General features: G+C 42.2%; 1 protein-coding gene across 9 annotated transcripts in view; it reads right to left on the bottom strand.

The window, feature by feature from the left end:
- USP49 (ubiquitin specific peptidase 49) overlaps positions 1 to 23,950 on the bottom strand; it is a 90,309-nt gene that overhangs the window by 6,677 nt on the left and 59,682 nt on the right. For 6 of the 9 annotated variants that reach the window (XM_053246178.1, XM_053246175.1, XM_053246174.1 and 3 more), the window contains exons 2-6: positions 23,678 to 23,820; positions 16,436 to 17,846; positions 14,023 to 14,227; positions 2,625 to 2,733; positions 820 to 1,025 (exon numbers count right to left, since the gene is read on the bottom strand). In XM_053246178.1, the coding sequence (XP_053102153.1) occupies positions 820 to 1,025; positions 2,625 to 2,733; positions 14,023 to 14,227; positions 16,436 to 17,818 (1,903 nt within the window). In that variant the 5' untranslated portion in view covers positions 17,819 to 17,846; positions 23,678 to 23,820. Of the gene's footprint in view, positions 1 to 819; positions 1,026 to 2,624; positions 2,734 to 14,022; positions 14,228 to 16,435; positions 17,847 to 23,677; positions 23,838 to 23,950 lie in introns of all 9 variants that reach the window. The other 3 variants (XM_053246179.1, XM_053246176.1, XM_053246183.1) reach the window with 2 other exon arrangements.

The raw sequence follows: 23,950 nt of genomic DNA, 5'->3' as shown, positions 1-23,950 counted from the left end.
ATCCCGGGCAATTTTGGGAAGACAATTCAAGTCAGTGATTTTCTGTAGTATTTCTAAGCAAAGGCCAAGATCCAAAACAACCAGTTCCATGCAGGCAACCAGTTCCATGCACCTAAGAGACTCTGGGACTGTGTTACGTAATCAGCAGACCTTGATGCTATGCAACAAACCACTATTGAAACTGAGGTGACTCTCAAAAGCAATCTGTGGTAAGCTGTGGGGGTCTGTTATATTCTCTGAGCAGAAGTTCTAAGGGTTGGGGAAACCCACTAGGCAAATCCTATCCAAAGGGGCTCTTTGGATCTCAGCCACTATGAGCGTCCTCATTTTATAGGGTTATCTTCAATAAGTGTTTAAAAACAAATAATTGTATTTCTGCCTCTGGGGAAATGCCGCACTAACATTATAAAAGGCATATGCAAGCAATTTCAGAATAAGGAATGAGGGGGGATATTCTCAATTCATAGTGACTTTCTGGTTTAAACAAGTTTGCTCTACACCTTGGGAACCACAAGTATCAATTCATTGAAAAAGCAAAACAGATTAGCTCAATACGTTGTGAGGCAAAGAGAGAAAGCAAGCAAGAGAGTCAATTCCAAAGGGCTACAAGCACCAGAAGGAAGGAAGGAAGGAAGGAAGGAAGGAAGGAAAAGGGGGAAATAGCAGTTTCTGTTCCCTGCTCCTACTAGCAGATATACAACTAGGAATGCATTGTGAAAATGGAGCTATACAGTACATTGCAGCACACTCTTTTTTTAAAGTGATAGACCTTCAAGATGCAGTCAATTTATAATTTCCCCTGTAGTAAGGCACACGCACCTCCCTCCGTGTTGTAGCAATATGCCGTGTAATGTCCTGAGCCAAACCCTTTCCCGTGATGCATCACCACAGCCGAGAGGTCATAGACAAAGGTCTCTTTGTCAAGAGAGGAGAGAGTGTCCCTGCAGCAGTAAGGTTCCATGTTTAATACCTGGTCAAAGAGGACATGGACCCCAATCTTCTCACGGTGATTACGTCCAGACCACCTGCAATACAAAGAAATGCAATCAAAAGAACTTACAGAAAGAAACAAAAATAGCAGAGGGGCTGACATCTGTAGCAAAGTGATTAAAGAGAACTTGAGGAACTTTGAAGTTTTGAGTAGTGGCAACTGCTGAAATTCTTTTCAAATGGCATAGTTTCTCACATTTACTAAAGTTCATATAACAGGTCATATGCTATGCATTACAGGCCTTCCTGTTTTATAGAAAGCATGGGTTGTAAAAATATTATTTTTACAACACTTTTATCCCATGCAATGAATTTTGAAAACTGAATTTTGAAAATTTTAACATATGCATTTTCTTACATTTATTGCCAACAATTTGGAAAAGCTCTAAACCTAGTAGTATGCTAATAAGGAAGTTGACTAAAATGATTACCTTGCCAAATAAAAATACATTTCTAAAGTGGGGAGGATATTTTCTGCTATCTTCCTCCTTCAGAAACATAATGTGTGTGTAAGGCAATACTATTTATGGACATAAGTTGGTCCAGGAAAAGAAAATAATTTTCATTCTTGGGCATCAATACTACAAAGAGATTTTTCTGCTAATAGATGGGCCTACTATACAGCTGGATCTAATAAAACCGTGTCTTAAGAGGCTATTCAGAATCTGCAAGGAGATGGAGATGCCAGAACAAAAAGCACTTTGTGGAAAAGCTCAACCTAGAAGCAGCAGAACTGGGCCTCTTGTTTACCACCAATTTCATAGCAGAAGATATGTCACACTGATACTACTATGAGGAGCTTTCCCCCCAATGAATTATGCAAGCCTTTAGAAATATACTGCAACCTACTTTGGGGTACCACTAACAGTTAATAGTCCTGACGTTCAAATATGTCATTACTGAACTTCAGAATAATCATCCTATGGCTAAATTATCAGCTTAATCATCTGGTCACAATTTCACCAGTCTAACAGACATCATAAGATATATTGGAAACAGTAGTTCAGCTATAACACAGATGCTTGGGAGCTGCTGCTACCATAACACACTGTGAGTCCAAATCCACGGACAGCAATAGTTGTGTTATCACAGCTTTCACTGATATATCTGTTGGCACTCCTAGTCAATTGGCTGAACTGATTCCTCCAACATCTATATTCCAGGATTAAACTAGAGGGCTTTGTTTCCAGCTTTGAAAAAGAAATACCTCCACTGCCCTGCAAGATCATAACTACTTGGATGTACAACTGCTTACAAAAGCTTGAATTCCCTGACAAGATCAGAAGGATAACCAATAGGAGTTACAAGAAGAGCACTGCATTTAGACATACAAATATGCATGATGAGGAAACAGTCTATGGACTGTATTTTGTCAGAACTGTTCAACAGTGAGCACGGCACATGTCTCCTGCTGTAAATAAGATAACCTTTTTCATTTACAAGCGGCGGCTTCATTTGTGTTTTGCAGTACTCTTGACAGATAATCAAAAGAGGATATGAAGCTTCCTGACACTTCTCTTCAAAATAAGAGGATATACACAACTGCCTTAATTAAATTGGTCAGTAATGATCCAAATCATGCCACTATTTCACATAGAAAGGCAAGCCCTCATTCCCCTCTCCCCCAAATTCACCTGAATCGTTTAAGGTGCAGCCGGAGGACCTGAGGTAGTCTGTAGATCATTAACTGCTTTTTAGCTTCACTTAGAATAAGAGGTTTGGGAGAAGACTTCCGTCGTTTGCCTACACAAAGTTCAAGAAAGGAACAAATCAAGGTGAGTTATAGGCTTCTGCCTTTAAAAGGCTTGCACAGAGCAACTTCCCTCTTTCCACTTTTATCATCAGCCAGGGTATAAAGGATACAGTTGGGAACTGTGGGTGCTATGGGAACTCTTTAGATCTCTATCAATAACTTTTAATGAGCAGAGTTTGAATAACATGCATTTGTTGGAAACTGAAAGTTCTTTTTGTAAGTTATATTTCAGCCCTCTGCTTTCACATAAACAGGTTGAAATGATTTGCAGGACAATGTGAAGCATATTTTTTCCATATTCAATGAGACTTACTCCCTTACTTTGTGGAAAATACTGCAGGGACTGATGGAAGCACAATACGAGATGAAGATTGTTTTTCCAAACAAAAATTTAAAGTTAATTCTACTGAAAAACACATACTTGTGGATGTATCATATAGTTCTTGGAAAGATTAGGGGAAGGGAAGATTAAAAGTCAGTAACCTCTACACTTTAACATTTCACAGTAATTCAAAACTTCTTCACACACACACGTACGTATGTCACACATTTGCAGTACATTTTGCATCCTGAACAGTAAAAATGTTCTGAAAATTACAACATGCTATTTTTTTGTTTTGTTTTCAGGAAGGAAAAAGCTAGAATCTCTTAGAAAGGAGCAAATATTTTCAATCATTTTTCCAGGATTTTTGAAATGGTCATGATTATATATGGACTCCTACTTTATCCATACCCATTTTAAGAAGGGCATGGTCCAGTCAAAATTAAGCAATTTTTTTGTCCCTTCAACTTCATTTAAGAATTAAGCTCATGTTTAATGCTCTGCCACTGAAATAAAGGAGATGTGCAGCCAATCCTATGCATGCTTATTCAGAAGTAAGTCTCACTGTGTTCAATGGGACTTACTCCCAAGTACGTGGGCACAAGATTGCAGCCTTCACATGCTCAAATTTGGCTGAATTGTGACCTTATTCTGCTGAGAGAGAGAGCGAAAGAGAGGCTCTAATCCAATTAAATACTCACGTATTCTGACAGTAGTTTCACTGACACATGGCTATAACATATTTTTCATGCACTTGACCCCAAAGTGACCTAGCAGATCAATTTTATTAGAATGAACTGTAAAGGTAAAGGTGAAGTGTGCCGTCAAGTCGATTTCAACTCCTAGCGCCCACAGAGCCCTGTGGCTTTCTTTGGTAGAATACAGGAGGGGTTTACCATGGCTTCCTCCTGAGCAGTATGAGATGATGCCTTTCAGCATCTTCCTATATCACTGCTACCTGATATAGTACCAGTGGGGATTTGAACTGGCAACCTTCTGCTTGCTAGTCAAGCATTTCGCCGCTGCACCACTTAAGGTGGTATATTCTTATAAAATTCACACTAATAAGATAGCAGAGTTCAGAGCAGGACAAAAAGCAGACTATGTCTGTGAAAAGTAATTAAATTCCCATTTGAAACTCACCACTGTGAAGCAAATTCCATTCATTTAAATGGGTTTGCTTCTAAGTACACAGGAATAGCATGAAAATAATTTGGGTGAAACAGATTTCCCAACATCTAGTAGTCCAGAAGTTGCAGGACAAGAATATAGCCGAGTCCCAAAAAGAACCTACTAAGCTCTGTAAGAAACCACACAAACCCTCTTGTAACTTGCTTTTGCTTCATTCATCCTTTGTCATTCAGTTTAGCTACAAAATAGATGCTGCTGGATAATTAGAAATTTACACAAAGAAGGTCAGGTTGCTTACCTGTAACAGTAGTTCTTGCAGGCACTTTGGATGTCTGTGCCTGCACAGACAGAACCTCAGAACCTTCTAGAGCTGTAAGCTATAAGCTTTTAGGCGGTAGCCCTGCCTCCTTGGTGACACACATATAGCCCCTCACAGATTACTTCCCTCAGTCCCTGACTGCTGCAATCATATATAACAGGTAGGTGACCGCTACAGCGGGGAGGAGGAAGGTAGTGTGAAGGACAATGGACCACTACAAGAACTACTGTTACAGGTAAGCAACCTGACTTTCTTGTTAGTGGTCCTAGTGTCCTCCACACTTTGGAGATTAGCGAGCTATTCACCAGGACAGCAGAAGAAGTGGGCATCTACTGAAAAACTGTGTTGAGGATTGCTGCTCCAAACTGTGAATGGGCTCTTGATCTGGTGTCCAAAGCATAGTAGCTCACGAAGGACAAGGGCCCTTTCCATATTGCTGCCCGACAGATGGCATCTAATGGAATTCCATGGAGGTAAGCCGTAAAAGTCACCACTGCCCTTGCAGAATGCATTCTAATGGGTACCAATAGTGGCTTCTTAGCAAGTGTGTAGGCCTGTTTGATGGCAGATGTGATCCAGGCTGACAATCTCTGGCAGGAGACTTGTTTTCCTTGGTTTCTCCCAGCATAGCAGATGAACAAGGAGGTGGACTGATGAAATGGTTGAGTACAATGAAGATAGAAGGACAATGCAAATTTCACATTCAGGGTATGCCAAGCACGTTTCTCATCTGAAGAGGGTGAGTGAAAGAAGACTGATAGGGATCGGTGGTATCCCCGCGGAAAAAACTATGTGGCAATATACTGAAAAGGGATTCGTGATTGTGAAGTTTCACTTAGTTATATCCGAAAGGTAGACGGTTTGTCTATCATTTGCCTGTTCTTGAAGAAAGATTAACAAATGAGAAATTACTTTAACATGTTTAATATACTTTTAATAACCAAAACAATCAGGTTCCTAAATTCAAGGAGAATTTTTTCCATGGAGAGACTTAATGCATGAGGATATGGTTTAAAACCAGAGATTAAATCTTTCCATCACTTATTACAGGTTATTACTATGGAGATTAATGAGATCTTTTCATGGGTAGACAAGAAGCCTAGGTCTATGACTGTAACATCGTCTTCTGGACAGGAGATGATTGAGAGTAACTCTTGGGGCTAAAAAAATTCTCTTTTTTTGTGGGTAAATATTTGCTGTACAGAGATATTGTTCATTACAAGATCTTTTTTTAAACTGGATTGGAAAGTGAAGATGTATGTTGAGGGAAAACTATTGGTGTTATCTTCTGGATGGGAAAAGATCAAGTTTAACTTAACTGGGGTTTCCCCCCCTTCATAGATGCTTTAGACCTTAATAGACTCCAATAGATACTCAAATTTACACTAACATTGAGACAACCACAATAGTAATCTATATTTATGTTTTCATACTAAAATACTTAGGTACCTTAATCTCTATTTAGAATTTTGACTTTAGCTGTATTTCTTTGTTCCCTTTGGTCTTTGTTATTTTACTTTTCTTTGCATGAGGGTTTTTCCTTTAAACTTCATAGACACATTTTTATTACTCTGTTATTCAGATGATTTGTGATATGATGGCCTCGTATTGGCATTTTGTACTATCATTTGTAACTTGGAAAGTCTGGACTTAACTATGTTTTTATCTCAACTTTCTATCAAAAAAATAAAAAACTTTATTTAAAAAAAGGAGGAGGAAGAAAGAAAGAAAACTGGAAGGCAGATGTCCTGAGAAATTTTATAGTATCGAATGTCCAGCCTGAGTAGGAACTTATCATGTTGGAAGGATATGAAACGTGGAGGTGGGGGGTGGTGGGGGTGGTGGTGGTGGTGGTGTCAGCCCTGATACTCAAAGGGTGGAGATAATTGCTAAGAGGAATGATGTTTTAATGGCCAAGTATTTCAGTGGGCATGTAGCCATCAGCTCGAATGCTTTGTGCATGAGCACAGAGAGAACCAACTTAAGAACCCATGAAGGGGCTAACCTTGGAGCTGGGGGATACAAGCAGAGCAGTCCTTTGAAAATTTTTTTAACAGGGTTCAAAGAGAAAATATGAACATGGGGAGTGTGGGTCGCAACTGCAGCAAGATAAACGTTCAACAATGGAACAGCAAGATTTAATTTTTTCAAATGTAAGGTAAGAAAGAAGTCCAATGAGGCCTCTTTGGAGCTGGCCCCTTTGAAAGTCACAAAAATGGTAAACTGTGTCCCATTTTGCCCTGTAGGAGCATTGTGTCAAAGGTTTTCTGGCAGTGAAGATGACACCCAGGACCTCCTGGTCTCAGATCACCGGCTGGTGATCCTCCAGGAGTGAGATGAAGACTCTTCACGTCTACATACGGGTACTTGCTCTCTGGTAAGTAGGTCAGGATGGCTGGGTAAAGGTAGATGCTGACCTTTGGCCACAGCTAGCAGAGTGGAGAACCAGGCTTGTTAAGGCCACCAGGAAGTGATGAAGATGCAATCTGCGGTTTCCTCTCTGATGCTGCGTAGAACTATTGGTATGAGTGGAAATGGAAGAAACATGTATATCAGTTCCTTGCTCCAGAACAGGAGAAATGCATCTCCCAGGGAGTGGTGTCCTTGGCCCGCTCTGCTGCAGAACTGTGTGCATTGCTTATTTTCCTCAGTGGCAAAAAATGTCTATGCATGGATGATCCCATCTGCTGGAGGGGCCCTGCACCACTGAACAGTCCAATGTCCATTCGCGGGATTGTGTTTGTTGAATCTTTCAAGGAGTCTGCCCATATATTTTCCTTCCTTGAAATGTGTATCGCAGAAGGCCAGATCCGATGATGGAAGCACCACACCCAGATCCTGATGGCTAGGTGTGACAATGCTGGAAAGTGTTTGCCTGATAGTTCAGATATGACATCATGGTCACATTGTCTGTCATAGCCTGCACCAAATGGCCTGTTAGCAGTGGCCGCCTCATCTGAAGGCGTGCCAGAGAAAGGATGCAGGTAGTGGATGCCATGAACCCCAGCATCTCTTGTATGGACTGCGCTAGATGAGTGTGTGATGTTAAGCTCTTGTGGACCATGGCCTTGATATCTGCTATCCTGTGAGAAGGCAAGGATGCAAGAATCTCCTGAGAACCTAGAATGGTGTCCAAAAACTCTGTGGACCTTGAGGGAGCCAATGCTGATTTCTCCCAGTTAACGCACAATCCTAGCTCGCCTAGAAGGGTCAGCATGGGATGGATATGTTGGTACAACTTCTCTTTGGTTCTGGCCACCAACAGCCAGTCATCTAAAATGGGAATGGACAGATGGCCTGTTGGCAGAGGTGTGCCACCATCACCACCACCATGCACTTGGTAAAGACTCTTGCTGCAGTGGACAGACCAAAGGGCAGGACCTTGTATTGGTAAGTACTCTTCTCAATGCAGAAGTGTAGGTACTATCTGTAGTGTAGCCAAATCGAAATATGAAAGTAGGCATCTTTAAAGTCTATTGCTACGAACCAGTAATTGTGAAACAGAAGCTGTAAGATCTGGGTGAGAGTGGTCATACGGAACCAACAGGAGCAAATAAAACTGTTGAGGCTGTAAAGATCTAGAATGGGCCACAGGCCTCCATCTCATTTCGGGATTGCAAAATACCTAAAGTAAAATCCCCTGGCTGTGTTTGTGCATGCACTGGTTGAAAGGCACCTTTCTTGAGAAGTGATCAAACTTCCTGTTCAGGGGTAGAATGTGTACGTGTTCCCAAACAGGGTGGAAGTGTACGGAACTCTATTACAAATCCCAATTGAATTATAGTCATCACTCACTGATCTGTAGTAATTGCCTACCATGCTTCTGTGAAAGGGAAGAATCTTGAGCCGGTCATTGTGTCAGGCCCTTTTAATGTAGGCTGGCTTGGACTTAGGAGTGGTTTTCTGCGATGGAGTAGTTTGTTTGTTTGTTTATTAGATCTGACTTGCAAAAAGAACTAAAACGTTGATACCTATTCCATTTGAGATCATGTTGGCGGAACAGATAATAAGATAATCTTTGTTGAGAGTGTTCGGTCCAAGCGTGTTGCTTAATTGAACTCTGCTGATATGGCCATGCGTGTCTCCATAGTGCCACTGCAGCTGCCATTGCCCTAGAACTGTAATCTGCCTCGTGGTGGGCAGAGTGTAGTTGCTTCTTGGTGATCTGAAAGTCTACAGATAAAGGTCATAGCTGCATCCTTTTGGCCCAGTTGAAGCTGTCAGATGAAAGGTTCAAGCTTTTCAAAGAGGAAATGGGTATACCTAGGCATACACCCCTGACAGTTTGATATATGCACCTGAAGGCAATGGCATATATCTGTTTACCAAATGAACCTAGTTTTTTGCCATCGGGATCTAATGGGGGTAGATAATAACTCCTGTTTGGCCCCTTGCTGAGAATACTAATTATTGAGTTAGGTTTGGGATGCAAAAACAGGTAGGGCACATCACTCTGGTGTCCTCTATAGAAGTTTTCTAATTTTTTTGAAGTTGGGTGGATAGAGGATGGTTTGGTCCAAGCCACTTTCACTCCATATGTAACAGTGGGCAAAAGCAGTAGGATAGTGGTGCGGCAGAAGCAGGCTGAATAAGGCCAAACACAGGATCTGCTGTCTCATGTTTCAGTTGCTGTGTGTCTAAGCTCAAGGCTGATGCCATACGCTGGACCTGTTCAGAGTATGGTCTATAATCCTCAGCGAGGGACTCGTTCTTATCTGTGTCCAGAGGATCATCTGGGGATTGGTCTGGGTCCATTTACAGAGAACTCGACATCATCTTCAGAGTATGAAGCAGATAAAAGCCCCGTAGGGGTGTCAGATTTTGTATCTGGCACAGCCTTGACAGGTTGTGGTGGCACTCCAGTGCTTCGTGGCTGGATTTCGTTTTAAAAATATTAACCCTTGCTGTCCTTTTTGTCTCAGGTTTGGGCACCTTATTTTTCCTATTAAAGGAAGGAGAGCATGAAAGAAAGTGTTATATTCACACATGTATTCTCCCATTCACATGCAAACCAGAGTGGACCCCTCCCAGCAAAGGGAACAACCCATGCCTGCTACCACAAGACCAGCTCTCCACCCAGATGGATTTTGACCTATGGCGCCTTGGGCTGAGATTGTAGTGGTAAGCCGTCCCACTTTTCAGGTCCCCAATAACTGTGCCCAAGGTGATATACAGCAGACCTGGGTTCTACCCATATATATTCATAACATGGTCTTTGGCTGTCATAAGCGTAATATTTTGGGGAGGCTCTATAGCAAGGTCCAGGCGAGTAAAAAGTCCTCTCCCTCTCTCCAAACCCCCTGGGATGCTTACTCTTACCATTTCTGTCCCAGTCATATTCATAGGGAGAGTAGGGTTCCACATCTGACTGTTGGGAGCCTTCTGTATCAGGTTCCCAGTCAGTATTAGCCTCCACTTCTGAACCTATCTCGGGTTGCTTGTGCTCCCTTCTTGGAGTCAGCCTCTCTCACAGGCATAGGTGAGGTTGCCACCGATACTGCTGTTGTCATAGCTGGGGTGGGGTGTTTCTTTGTGTGCTGCTTTGAAAGGGTAAGAGGTTTGTTTGGTTTTTGACAGCTCTCCTCACACGAAGTGCGGCAGAAAGTCTCCCGAAGTCGCTATCGCGGCGGTCGGAAGAAGACTGAGGAAAGTAATCTGTGAGGGGCTATATGTGTGTCACCAAGGGGGTGGGGCTACCACCAAAAAGCTTATAGCTTGCAGCTCTAGAAGGTTGCATGGCCCTGCCTACGCAGGCACAAACATCTAAAGTGTGGAGGACAACAGGACCACTCACAAGAACTATGAATTATGAGCCTATAATATAAATCAGTTGGCAATAAATAAGAGAAGGTTCAGAACACCAAACTAGGGCAGCCCAGCCTGGGTTGGGTTGCTCATGTGGAGTAACAGGGTCGCTCCCAATACCAGTGCTTTTGCCTCTGCTAGCCCGACATTTTAACCTGGAGTTTAGTCGAGGTTAACCTCGGCAGGTGATCATGTGCACAATCACCGCGGGGTTAAAAGACTTCCCTGTGGCCCATCACCATTTCCAGCAGTGAGCCAGAGGGTAGCAGGGATCGGCCATGCCGAGTGTGATGGCTTCTCTAATGAGAACATCAGTCGCTGCGCTTGTGCCACATGGCACACTAGGATGAGGAAGTCCTCCTACTCCCAGCTCCTTCTGTTGCCACACCAGTGCTCGTGTGGGCGCATAGTGCAGCGGAGGGGAGGGCGGCCACTGCTTGTCTGTCAGGGAAGGCAGTCAAACTCCTGTCTCCCCTGCAGCCCTTAGCAGTGGCCGCTGGAGGGCATGTGCATGACGTCCATGATTTGCAAATTTGACTGCAGCTGCAAATTTTGTTTGATCAACCAGGAAATTATGTGCATGTTGATCAAGGATGCAAGTAATTGCATCCTTTGGAAGGAGGGAAGAAGAAGCAAGAGGGAGAGCACAAGCACAAAGCTTGTTCTATGGTTTAGAAGATCATAAACATGACATGTGAACCAATACATAGGTTAATTCAGATATAGTGCCAAACTATGGCTTACACTAAATACAGTTTGGAGTCTAAACTATGATCTGGGTGTACTGACAAACCATGGTTTGTGTAGCTTCCCTCTTCCTCTGGCTTCTTGAGGATGCCCCATGTGCTATCCCAAACAGTAGCTTCTGAGTGCAGAGCAACATCCCAAATCATGGGGCTGTATTCAAAGGTTAGTCATAACTAAGCATCCTTAGAATCAATGGGACATTTTAGTCACAACAAACTTGTCCCATTAATTTCAATGGGACCGAGACATGACTACTAACTTTATTTGGATATAGGTCATGTTGCCACACACAGTGTGCCCAAAATGTGTGCATATCCAAACCAGCATCAAATTTCAGATCCTGATTTGGCAGCTATACAATCCAGGGTTCACATTATATCTGAATCATCTTAGTCTCTGAAGTGTCTCAAGAATCTTTTTGTTTTGTTTCCTTCCTAAAATGGAAAAAAAGTTAACTTATATCCTTTAAGCATTTTCCATAGCTGCTCATCCTGATCCAATACTAATCCTTAGACAAACAAGATAAAAACCTAATAGACCACTCTCTTATATAAGAGAGTAGATAAAGTAAGTAAATATTTCACATATAATCACGATTAATCATATGTCTTATATGTGAAATATTTACTTACTGATTTTTGTACATGAACTTGATAAAAATTTTGGTGTTTACCTGCTCTAATTATTTTTAAGCTTCTTATATCTGTTCAACTTAGTATTTTAAAAAATGTTTTCTATAATGTAAAGCAACAAAACATGGATAGACCACTTGTTCAAAAACAAATGAAAAACCCACCCATGCACCTACTCTGATGTAAATGACTCTTTTTGTGCTTTGTATTCCATTCTAAAGACAATGGTAGATCTCTTATCAGTGGTTCCAGGTTACATCCTAAAGTGTTACCTCTATAACCTTCATACTGTATCTTGGCATTTACATGACAATAACTTGTCTAGGGAGCAAGAGGCTGCTGATTCGAATCCCTGCTGGTATTTTTCCCAGACGGGAACCTAATAGACCACTCTCTTATATGATAAATCGTATGTATTTCCCAGACTATAGGAAACACCTATATCGGGCAGCAGCGATATAGGAAGATGCTGAAAGGCATCATCTCATACTGTTTGAGAGATGGCAATGGTAAATCCCTCCTGTATTCTACCAAAGCAAACCACATGGCTCTGTGGTCACCAGGAGTCAACACCAACTCGACGGCACAACTTTACATTTATGAAAAAGTCAACAGAGAAAGAATGGTTACAGACCCTTATTCTGACAAAAATGTTTGGCCAAAAAAAATGATAGTCATGCATTCAATGCTTATGACAGTAATCCACGCACAGCTGCAACCTGGAGTGCAATATTTGGTACAAGGGCAAAACCCCTGTGCATCACCTCCTGCAGCACAACCTCCTAGTGCCAATTAAGAGTTAGAAGGGATGGGAGTGAAGGATGAATATGTTAATCTGGATGTCAGCCACTTTATCTAATGAAGCACCAGTGCTATGGGATAAGCACCAGTACAGCAACAGTGCTTCTGAAGAGTTCCAGACTGCACTGGTGCTTCTGTGGGCAGGAGCAAATTCTCTTACCTTCTCTTATTTACTTACTTACTTGATTTCTATATCGCCCTTCCAAAAATGGCTCAGGGCGGTTTACATTAAAAACAACACTAAAATCAATTAACTGTTAAAATAAAAAACTGTAAAAACAACATAAAACAATTATTAAAACAATTAAAACAGTTTTTTAAACCCTGGAAAACCAGGCCAAACCTTTACGATTTAAAAACAGTTTTAAAAACCTGGAAGGCCATACCAAACTGATAGTGTTTCGAGCAGAAGCCCTCTGGGCCATCCAAAAATATGTACTTCAGCTGGCTCAGAATGCTGCTGCAAGGATGCTTGTGGGTACAACCCGTTTCATGAGTATCAAACCCATCCTGCGGCAGCTTCATTGGTCACCAGTCCGTTTCCGTTCCAGGTGCTGGTCTTGACCTTTAAAGCTCTACATGGCTTGGGGCTGGGGTACCTCTTGGACCGCATTCACCCATATGAATCTGCCAGGGCCCTTTGCTCATCATCTCAGGCCCTGCTCATGGCCCTGGCACTAACAGAGATCCGGTTGGCAGGGACTAGAGACAGCGCCTTTTCGGTTGTGGCCCCTCGGCTTTGGAACGCCCTCCCTGAAGAGCTTCACCATGCTCCCTCCCTCAGTGTTTTTAAAAACAACTTAAAAACACACCTTTTAAAGGGGTTTTTTTAATGGTCCATTTTTGGTTACATCTGGTAGGTTCTTTAGCTTTTTATAATTTCCAGTTCTTAGCCTTTAAAATAACTTTTAATTGGAACCTAATAAGAAGTGTGGTTTTAACCCGACTTTTAACTTGTTTGTTCAACTTGGTTAATTTTATTACTTTTATTGTGTCTTGTATCTTTTTTATTGTTGTGAGCTGCCCCGAGCAGTAGTGCACTGAAGGGGTGGGGGTATAAACATTTTAAATAAATAATAATACAAATTACTGCTTTTCCCCAACAAAGCACTTCTTTCTGTTTTTCAAACCACAAGGACTCTGGAAGAATATATCCTTCTCTTACTGAGAAGCAGATTTCTGTAAGTAATCTTGCTATTTCAATGTCTCTAACCCACCTAGAGAGGATGACTTGCTCTGTATCAACAATTTGGCATAAAAATTATAGATGTCTTCCCTTTTGTTCCTTTGATTTGCAGGAGGAGAAAGTGCAGAGAAATATATGCATGTATTTTTAGTACAGAAAAAGGAGAACCCATGTAAAGAAGTCCAAGGAGTCTGAAATAGTTCCACAGGGAGAACAAATCCTTTTACAGCCATGATATTCAATATCAATTGTAGCATGCATACATACAAAGTGTATACATTTACCAAGTACAACAGAAAATTCAATTTGCAAGTAATACAACAGTCCACCACTTACTGTTGCACTGGTCACACGCATATATCCTCCCTTCCAAAGCTTCTGTTTCTGTGAATTTGGCCAACATTTCAGTCAGCATGCACTCTGTCTGATTAACAGGCACAATCCCTTTGTTGATGGAGTGATAGCGTTCAGGAAATTCCAGGGAAAGATCCCAGAAGGGTTCCACAGTATTGGACTTATAGTTACACGTTATACAGGTGACCTACAAGAACAGATTTATATGTTAAGACAGAAATATCTGTAGACACATTCTCATGCGACACTGAGAGACCAGTGGGCAAGGCTTAGCCACTCAAACAATGTGGCCTGTATTGTGCTTTACTGGCCTATGTTTGTAGCCATCTGCAAGGTAGAGATTAGGCTTTGAAATTATCAGATAAGGACCAAGATGCATCTTCAAAAGGATGTCTATTGTGTGATCATACTTCGCTTGTATAATTATCTCATACAAGAATGGATTTAGTCCCACTGAAATCTGTGGCTATTAAGACTTCAGCTCTGCTAAGATGAAGTTCTTAATAGTCCTGAATTACCAGAAAAGCCTTGCACTTAAAGTTGTGAATTTTAGAAGATTTAAAGTCAGTGAAGCAATTTCACCAGCTTGCTTTATTGAGAGATGTCCATAGCTACACTACCGAGTTCAGTTCTGCAGTTTATTTTTACGTAACAAGGTCATTTTTGGCCTACTTTCCTTAAGGAAAGTAAGCTTAGGAGATCATGCAGCTGTGTGTGTGTTCGTTCGTGTCCCCCTTTAACAACTTTGGAATGCCTGGACTGATTTGAACTAAATTCGGCACAGTTGTAGGGACACATAGGGACACCTCAACAGTGTAGTTTGTGATTATGTCATCTACTCCAATTCAAGATGGTGGACAAATGAATATTTGAGGCACAAGGGAACTAACTTGTGAACCGCCTAACTGATTTGAACCAAATTTGGTACGACTGTAGGGACAAATAGGGACACCTCAGTGGCATACTTTGTGATGATGTCATCCACTCCAATTCAAGATGGTGGATGCATGAACATTTGAGCCACATGTGGGCTAAAATGTGAAGATGGTAATTATCAATTAAGATTATAGTAAAAGGCAAGTAGGCATATTAGTTCTTAATACAACTGCTTATTACATATTGCCAATACACCTATTCCATGGGTGATGTTTGATTCTGTCACTTACCTCACAAAACAAGAATTGACACACTCTATTCTAGTTGCGAGACCAAACTGGTGACAATAAGAGATGCAAAGCAACAGATGGCTGGTTCACATTTAGTGGCAAATCATGGTTTGATGTTACACAATCTAGTCTTGGGCTCATACCCTTCCGCCTTCCCTCACATGCTCAGATTCCCTCTTTGAGTTCCAGTGTTTGAGAAACCAGAGTTTGCCATTACATCCAGATTGGCAAACTCTGGCTTCTCATGAACCTGGGACTCAGGCAGGGAATCAAAACATGCAAGGAGAGGAGAAGGTGTTTAAGCTAGAGGCTTGCTCATGAAATGCTGAGCATGATTTGGTATGTGAACCAGCCCATAGTGTTTATTCAGAGAGTTACACAGCAGGGAGAGCCTGAAATATCCATAAAATTATGATATTCTGCATTTAGGGAATATCTTTATGCAAGGGCCCTCTAGTGCCCAATGTAAACCCTGCCAGAAGATATGTTCTAACTAGTTGACAACATACATGAATAAGTCACACATAAGTAGTTAAGAGTGCTTAACCGGAAGGAAGTGGAAAAAATGATGCCACTGGTTTACTTGACACAGGATGCCTTGCCAAAAATAAACAAACATCTAGATATTTCCAGACATATTAATACTAGCAACCCTAATTTGTAGTGTGAAAAGAAGCACTCTGGGAAGGTGGGATGAGGGCACTGTTCCCTCTAAGGCGTGCGCACGCTCACAAGTTTTTGAATGTCCGCTCAGTTCCTTCTAGATTCCGCTCAGGTTGAATCAGGAAGGCCCCATTCTGAATGCAGGTGTGCGCACACTGCCTTGATACTACCACCCAGAACAAAACTCATTCTACACAGAGATGGAAAAAATGAGAGGGACCACTGGATGAGGGAGAGTGATATTGAAAGAATTGGCAGGAAGGAAAGAGTAAAGTAGTTCCTCCTCCTCCACCAGTCCTCTGCCAACCCTTTAAACCACCTGCAGCTACTTTGCATTAAAAAATAATCACAGTAAAAAGAATAATGGAATTATACACAATGAGTAGCTTAGTCCTTACAATTCTATGGGAAGAACTTGCTGAAAACTTGCCAACTTTCCCTTAAGTAACATCAACACATCCTGCCTGTGCCAGGTACACACATAAATACTTGGCTATTAAAAGCACTGGCTCTTGCCACGGATGAGATTGCCTCTTGATGAGAGCAAGAATGAGTAACACGCATACCTGACTGAGTAGCTGCCCGTGAAAAATGGTGTTCACCACCTTCAGGACCTGCTTGGTGAGCTTCCTCTGTGAGAAAGGGATGAGGATCCTGCGTTTCGTTCCTTCAGATTCTAGCTCCTGCTGCACTTTGTCCAACAATTCACAGAGAAATTCCTGAGCATCTTGCTGGTCATAACCTCGAAACGCTGGAATCAGACTCCACACAGAGTGCAGCATAGCAAAAGGAGACACCGAGGCCCACTTCCCCGACCACATGACTCTAAAAAGCGTGTGCAGTTCGTGACAGAGAGAGATGTGCTTTGAACTGGGCTCCTTGGGCTGTATTAGTTCTAAACTTTTGCTTATTGAGGACCCGCCATTTAAGCCAGCTGGCAGGCTCTGCCTGCCATACGAACTCAGCTGATCATTCCTCCCTGATTCAGTAGCAGGTGGCCCATTGACCAGCTTTCCAGACATTCTAGACTTCCCATTCACTGTCTTAGCTAAGAGTTCTTCAGTTTCACAAAGGTCCAGCGTCAAAAAACATTCTCTAAACTTCTGGAGGTGACTTAATACTTGAAGAATAGAGTTCATGTAGCATGTGTTTCCTAGGTTCTTTAGTCCAGTCACACCAGGAGTCACGAGGGGCTTACGCCGGATGGAATAGAACTGTTTGAATTTGCTACTCTGCATTCGTCTTGAGGTAGGGGAACTTGCTTCCATATCTCTAAATTTCCGAGGAATCAGATTCTCTCTGCGGATGTGCGACAAAAGCCTAGCACTTTTTCTTGGAGGAGTGTTTGCCAGTTCTTCCAGCAATCTCCGTTTCATCTCTTGACGCCGCTGCCTGGCCACTTCTTTTTTCCTCTCCAGTTCTTCCATTTGCTTCTTTTGTTCTAGTTTTAGCTGGCCTCTAGAACTCTTATCAAACCAGGTCCGCAGTGCTTTTGCCAGCAACGATTGCCGTCTGTACCAGAGAGCAGTAAGCATCTGGGGCTGTCCCTGGGGGGCCCTCTGATGGCTGTATATATCCTCCCCCAGAGCCATTGACCGCAGCGTCCTACCACTTCGTGTTGATGGGTCATGCTTCTGACTTTTAATGGCAGACAGAGAACTTCTTAACAATTTCAAATCGCCCTCAGGATTATCATTCAATACATAGTCTTCGCAAAGGTAACAAAACACATAGAGATCATTAACTTCCATAGCCAAAGGGTGCCTGGTCTCTTCAAAGTGTTTAAGTGCATGGTCCTCAATATATCTTCCACAGGCCACATGGGAGCATTTCAGACAAGCCCAGATGGATTCTGTGGTGTTGCAGTCCATGCAGTGCCACTTCTGAGGGTTCAGAATAGAATGGTCCTGGGCAAGTCGTAGCCGCCCAACATGTTTGCATCTATCCATGTCTTACATAAGGCTCCACTTCTTTAACCTTGCAAAACAGACAGAAGAGGAGTTAAGCACAGCACACATTCAAATATACAGTCAAAGACATTTTAAGTGAAACATGCACATAACTATACAGATTCTAGCATTTTCTTCAAAATACTGCAAATTTGCACACAGTTGAATATGTAATAAGCACACACAAAATAATAGACTAGACCAGGGGTAAGCAACCTTGATTCTCCATCATCTTGTTGAACTACAACTCCCATCATCTCCAGCCACAACAAACTGTGGCCAGGGATGACTGGAGTTGTAGTTCAACAGCAGCTAGAGAGGCAAGTTTGCCTACCCCTGGACTAGACAAACTCTAGAGATCTTATATGGTCAGTACATGATTGCCTAATCAAAAGGAATTGTTTTGATGGTGGGAGGAGCTAACGGTTTGGACTACAACCGTCTTACCCTTGGCTACATATTAAAAAAAATTAGAAACAGAAGTAGCAGCAGGTTTTTTTCTTTCATGGGACAAATCTGGATTCCTTCCACCTTTGTGATGTAAATGACCAATGTACATACCAATGATTCAAAGGTTGCATTAATCTTGCCTGTTCCTCCATGCTTCAGGAAGGCAGCTTTTCTATTTTTCAAAGATCTGCATGTACATTTAGTCATTTAAACAGGCGTTTTTAAAAACTAATTAAAATATATTTTTAAAAGTATTACTAAACTGTGGCAAGTATGGCAGTACATGGATTTGTGACAGCACATGTGTCAATCTATCTGTGCTCTGCACAGTTGGCTTCCACTACAAATTCACAGCAGGGGGGGGACCTCTGGGGAGATGATTGTTTTTTTGACCAGAATGGGGTGAGTATACTTTCAGCAGAGTACCAGTGATCAAGGTGTTTGATTGTATAAGAGTGTATACAAGCCTTCACTCTAATCAGGGCAGATATTTTGCTGCTCACAAAAAAATTCACAGTACTGCACCAGAAATTATTGTACTCGTTTTTTAATACTGTTTACCTCTTTTAAAGCAGCTGAAGTTATAAGAACATATGAAATGCTGCACTTAAATATAGAAGTTTTTTCATTGAAATGAAAATTGTGCTCAGCTCTGACTTTACTCAGATAAAATTAAGAAAATAAATACAATAGCTTAAAGTCTCACTAATGCTCTGGGTGCAGCATGTGAGCCACCTCAACAGCATTTATTATTTTAGAATCATGTTGCATGTATGGGGAAGCAATTTCTGCTGAGCCCCCCTTAACCACTGGAAGCACTTCCTGTGACCTGAAAATAGAGCCCTGAGGGTCATGCAGCCCTTAGGGACTTGCTTCTAGGTTGTAAGGAATGCTTTCAGGAGAAGGGGAGGTTGTCGAAAATTGTGAGGGCCCTACATACAGTGTGACTCTGCATTACTAAATGCTGAGGAGGTGCTTTTCACAATGTACCATTAGCAATGTTGCCAGCCATTATATTCAAAACTGCAAATCAGCTTTAATTTCATTTTATTCTCAATTCAGTATTTATGTTTTTGTAGAATTTTGATTTTTTTTTAATGTAGGTTTAAGTTGCAGGAAGACCGGAGATGGACCAACTACACTTGATCTTATCAGTGCATTGTGCATGTCCAGCCTAGGGATCTGCAGAATTGCGTTTTGACTTGAAATGGGCCATTTTGAGTGTTTTGAGCTTGAAACACCCTTTAAATAAAGGGGCTGTTTCAAGCTTGGAGCAAAACAACCCCCATTTCGATCGAAACACTTTGATGGTCTGTTTTCCTCTTGCCAATTGGTTTTCTGGCACTGGCTTCTGATTGCCTTGCTTCTTGGTTGGCTTTTTATCATATAAATCAAGTGTTGTAATGGGCAACTGTGCCCCCATTGGCTAGGGGGGAGGAGGAAACAAAAAGGAGGGAATTTCAAATTCAAAATGTATTAATTTTGACTACATATGACTGGGAGGCAAAGAGAGAGAGCTCGCCCTTATACTATACCTCTCTCAAAGAAGAGGATACATCAGGAAGAGCGGGATATAAATGCAACAAACAAACAAACAAATAATGGCAGGAGGGAGGGAGGGAGGCTCGATGTTGTGGTTTTCTTTTCTCAGTACTGAGTATAATATGCTGTGCTATTGCTGCTATAATTCTCTGATTTTGTTGGATCTCAGATCGACAAAGGCAGAACGTGGGTGCCTACCTTGAAACTTCCTTGAGTTGTGGTTTGTTTTGTTTGTGAGATAGTGTTGCAGTGAGAAATGGATAGTAGCGTGCGTGTGTGTGTGTGTGTGTGTGTGTGTGTGTGTGTGAGAGAGAGAGAGAGAGAGAGATATTTCTTGGTGATTGCTGTGATGAGCTCCATGTCTTGCCTTGAGACCAGCTTGAGTGTCTGCCCTGCAATCTGCATTGCAAGGTATACTCAGTCAAAATGTGGCTAAAGCTGCTCTAGTTAAGCGTATTGCAATGCTTGCTGCTAAGTGAGGGTGCTGCTACAGCAGCTGTCGCAATGCTAGGAAGTAACATAAGGAGTCATAATTGTGTGTGAGAGAACAACTTGTGCCAATGATGTTACTGCAGCACAGGCACTGTGGCTGGCAGTGGATTCTGGGTCAGTGATTCTTTTTTGTCCATTTTTGGACTGTGTTTGAAATGTGTGTTCCATGTTGGGAGGGACAGATTCCCTTTTACTGTGTGCTTCTGCAGTGTTTTTCAAGGCAGGGTTGCAAAAGGCATTGCAAATTGTAATGCCAAATTTGCATACAATGCACTCTGTGAGTGCAGATCCTATGGCGGTTTTGGGAAAAGGTTAAAAATCACCCGCTTGCCCATTTCTTTTGTGGGTTGGTAGGTAGGTAGTACCCATCATGTCCTACCACACTACCCACTTTGAAGTCCCTAGGAGCTACCCATGGGGAACAATGGAGTGTTTCGAGTTTCCCCATTGTTCCCTATGGACGGAACACTCGAAATGTTGCAAGTTTGTTCCGTCAAAACAGCTCGACCACTGTTTCAACAGAACTTTTCAGCCGTTTTGTGTTTTGTTTTGAGCTTGAAACAGGCCACAAACTCTATTTTGTGCACATCCCTAGTCCAGCCAACTCATTCTGTTATGAGCTGTGCAAGTGCATGCATTTGCACTCTAGCTATAGTGAGGGATGGGTCTCAGATTTGGTGTCTACTACACAAACCCAGACCCATGCAATTTAATCAGCTGGTGCTAGCTGCTGTGGCCTGGCTCCCTCCCTGTCAGCTCAGGAAGAGGCTAGCCCAGAGTGACAGGTAGTCAACCATAATTGATGTTTTGCCTGCCCCTTATTGTACTTGTGAGAGAGACTGAGTTCAAACAGAAATAAAATGAACACCTAACAAATATGAACAAGCAAAAAGTTTCTGTTCCAACTTTAGAACAGTTGCATTGCCCCTACTAACTGGGCAAAGATTCCCTTTTATAGTAGCTTTCATATTTACTGGGGGGATAGCAACTGTCCCTATTCCATCCAGCACAGTTTCTTTCCCAGTGATCATTACTGCCTCCTTTGTGTTTCCTTCTTAGAGCCCTTTTGAGATAGTGAACCATTTTCTCATTCTTTTTGCTATATAAGCTGCTTCAAGATTTTTCTGTTATTGTTGAATATACTATATAAATATTTATAACACTAATATTCATAAGATGACCTGCATTTCACAATGGGTTTAAACACAAACACACACACACACACACACACACACACACACACACACGCCCCTCTGCTTCTTGTTATCCCCCCACCTCAAATCTTGCTGCCACCCATTAATTAAAAACTTCTCTCTCTCTCTCTCTCTCTCTCACACACACACACACACACACACACACTCACTCACACTCACACACACACTTACTTTAGCTTGGACAGGATCATAGTAGTGTGCATGGTTTTGGTTCGGGGCCATTGGGATGACCTCCGGACCGGCTCGGAAGTCCGGCGGTCCAGAGGGGCGGGGGACTGTAACTTTAAGCGGGGGGTGGTTGTACTCACCCCCCCCCGCCGCTCTTCCCCCTCCGGCGCTGGTCCGTTTAAAAATCTTCTGGGGGCGGCAGAGTTCCTCCCTGCCGTCCCTGCCCCCGTCGTTGTTAGTTTAGGTGCCAAAGACTCTTGAATGGTGCAGAAGACTGGAAAAGAGACGAGCGCTGAAGAGACTTTTAAAAAGAGACTTAAGGTGGAAAAAACTTTGGAAAAGAGACGAGCGGCTCATCGAGCGCTAGCGGCGCGCATGCGCCCTGCATGGCGCGCGCGCTCGTCTCCGACGCTGCCGCGCCGCATACGTATGCGTGACGTATGTGGCGCGCGCGGGGCAGAAATAAGCGCGCGCGCCGTGCAGGGCGCATGCGCACCGCTAGCGCTTGACGAGCCGCTCATCTCTTTTCCAAAGTTTTTTCCACCTTAAGTCTCTTTTTAAAAGTCTCTTCAGCGCTCGTCTCTTTTCCAGTCTTCTGCACCGTTCAAGAGTCTTTGGCACCTAAACTAACAACGACGGGGGCAGGGACGGCAGGGAGGAACTCTGCCGCCCCCAGAAGATATTTAAACGGACCAGCGCCGGAGGGAGAAGAGCGGCAGCGGCGGGGGGGTGGTGGTAAGTACAACCACCACCCCCACTTAAAGTTACAGTCCCCTCCATGCCGGTCCGGGGGGACTCCGGACCATGCACACCCCTACAGGATCACAACTAAACACAACCACCTTCTCTGCTTCTAGCAAGTGAGTTCTGCCTCCTTATATGGGGTATAATATGACATATTAAAGCCTCCTCCCTTTTGATCAAGGAGCAGATGCTACATTTTTCTCTCCCATATTTCCTCATAGTTTTACTTTTATGGAAAAGTAATACCATCAATTATACTGACAAATACCTTACTAATGTATTTAAAAAACCCAGTGATATCCCCAACACACCTGGGTAGGCACAGAACAAAAAGCACCATGTACACCTATGGCAATGATCTGTTGTGGAGTAATGTCAGTATTTAATTAGAGTCCTTCAAGAACCCTTCAAGATTGATCTTTGTCAAACTTATTTTCCTAAAAATGTAAACAGTGTGCTAACCTAATCTTAACTTTCCATTTTGACTGAAGTTAGTGGCTGATATCCAGACTAACAAAGTGCTGGTGCTGTTAACACAGTCTATAAGGAAGGGGTGATTTCTGTCTATCTCCTTTCCCTCTGAAGCCTACTGTGACTGCTGAAAATACATCCCTATGGGCTGCATGATCCTCAAGGACATATTTTTGGGAGATCCAGTTGGCTTCAGAGGTAAGGGAAGATGGATGAAAATTGCCTCTTCTCTGTATACAGCGTTTTCCCAACAGGACATTATCAGTCTGGATGTTGACCACCGAGATCAGGACACTTGGAAGTTAGACTGTTAAGAAAGCTATGCTTGTATCTGCAATTATTAATGGAAAAATATTTTTGGCTTCAGATTATTCTTAAAGAGTCTGCTAACATAATGTAACAACAAGAAGCTTGCTTAAGTACTTACCTGCACAGTTTAATATCTTTATCCTATTAAGTCAAGGGTGTTAAGCAAAATCAGGCTTTATGCAATTCAAAGTGACTCAACTAAAATTAAGGGATACAGTATCCACAGGATATAATTATACATTTAATACAACTTAGTAATAAGAGGAATAAAAGAAAATGGCTGCCATAAAATGAGTCCCAAATATATTCAGGTCCTATTAGTTCTGTGAACACAGCAGGTACTTTCCTTTGCAGTTCCAAAGACATAAGAGAACGGCTTGTTCAGACTAAGTTGTGACATGTGCATATACATGTCAAGAAAAATGATAGGTCACACACTAATAAGTTTAGCAAAGAAGACAATACTTACCGATTCATATTTAAATAGCCTTGCAACTCGGTGACCAGAGGGTGGAACATGCCCATTTCAATCGATAGGAGCTTCAACTGTTCTTAAGGAATTTAATTACAACTTAGATCTTCATCAGAAAAAGGCAATGCAGCATAAAAGCCCTAAAGAGAAAATATTCCTGTGAAACATACATAAACAAGGGCATAGCATTTAGTTTTAGAATATGAATCACTTTTTAGTATGAGAACTACTGCAGAGAATATATTTTTAATGATGGACAAAAATTACCGC

Source organism: Hemicordylus capensis, chromosome 4, assembly GCF_027244095.1.
Source record: "Hemicordylus capensis ecotype Gifberg chromosome 4, rHemCap1.1.pri, whole genome shotgun sequence".
Classification (NCBI taxonomy): domain Eukaryota; kingdom Metazoa; phylum Chordata; class Lepidosauria; order Squamata; family Cordylidae; genus Hemicordylus; species Hemicordylus capensis.
Note: the sequence above shows the minus strand (reverse complement) of the source record. Positions and strands in the feature narration are given on the sequence as shown.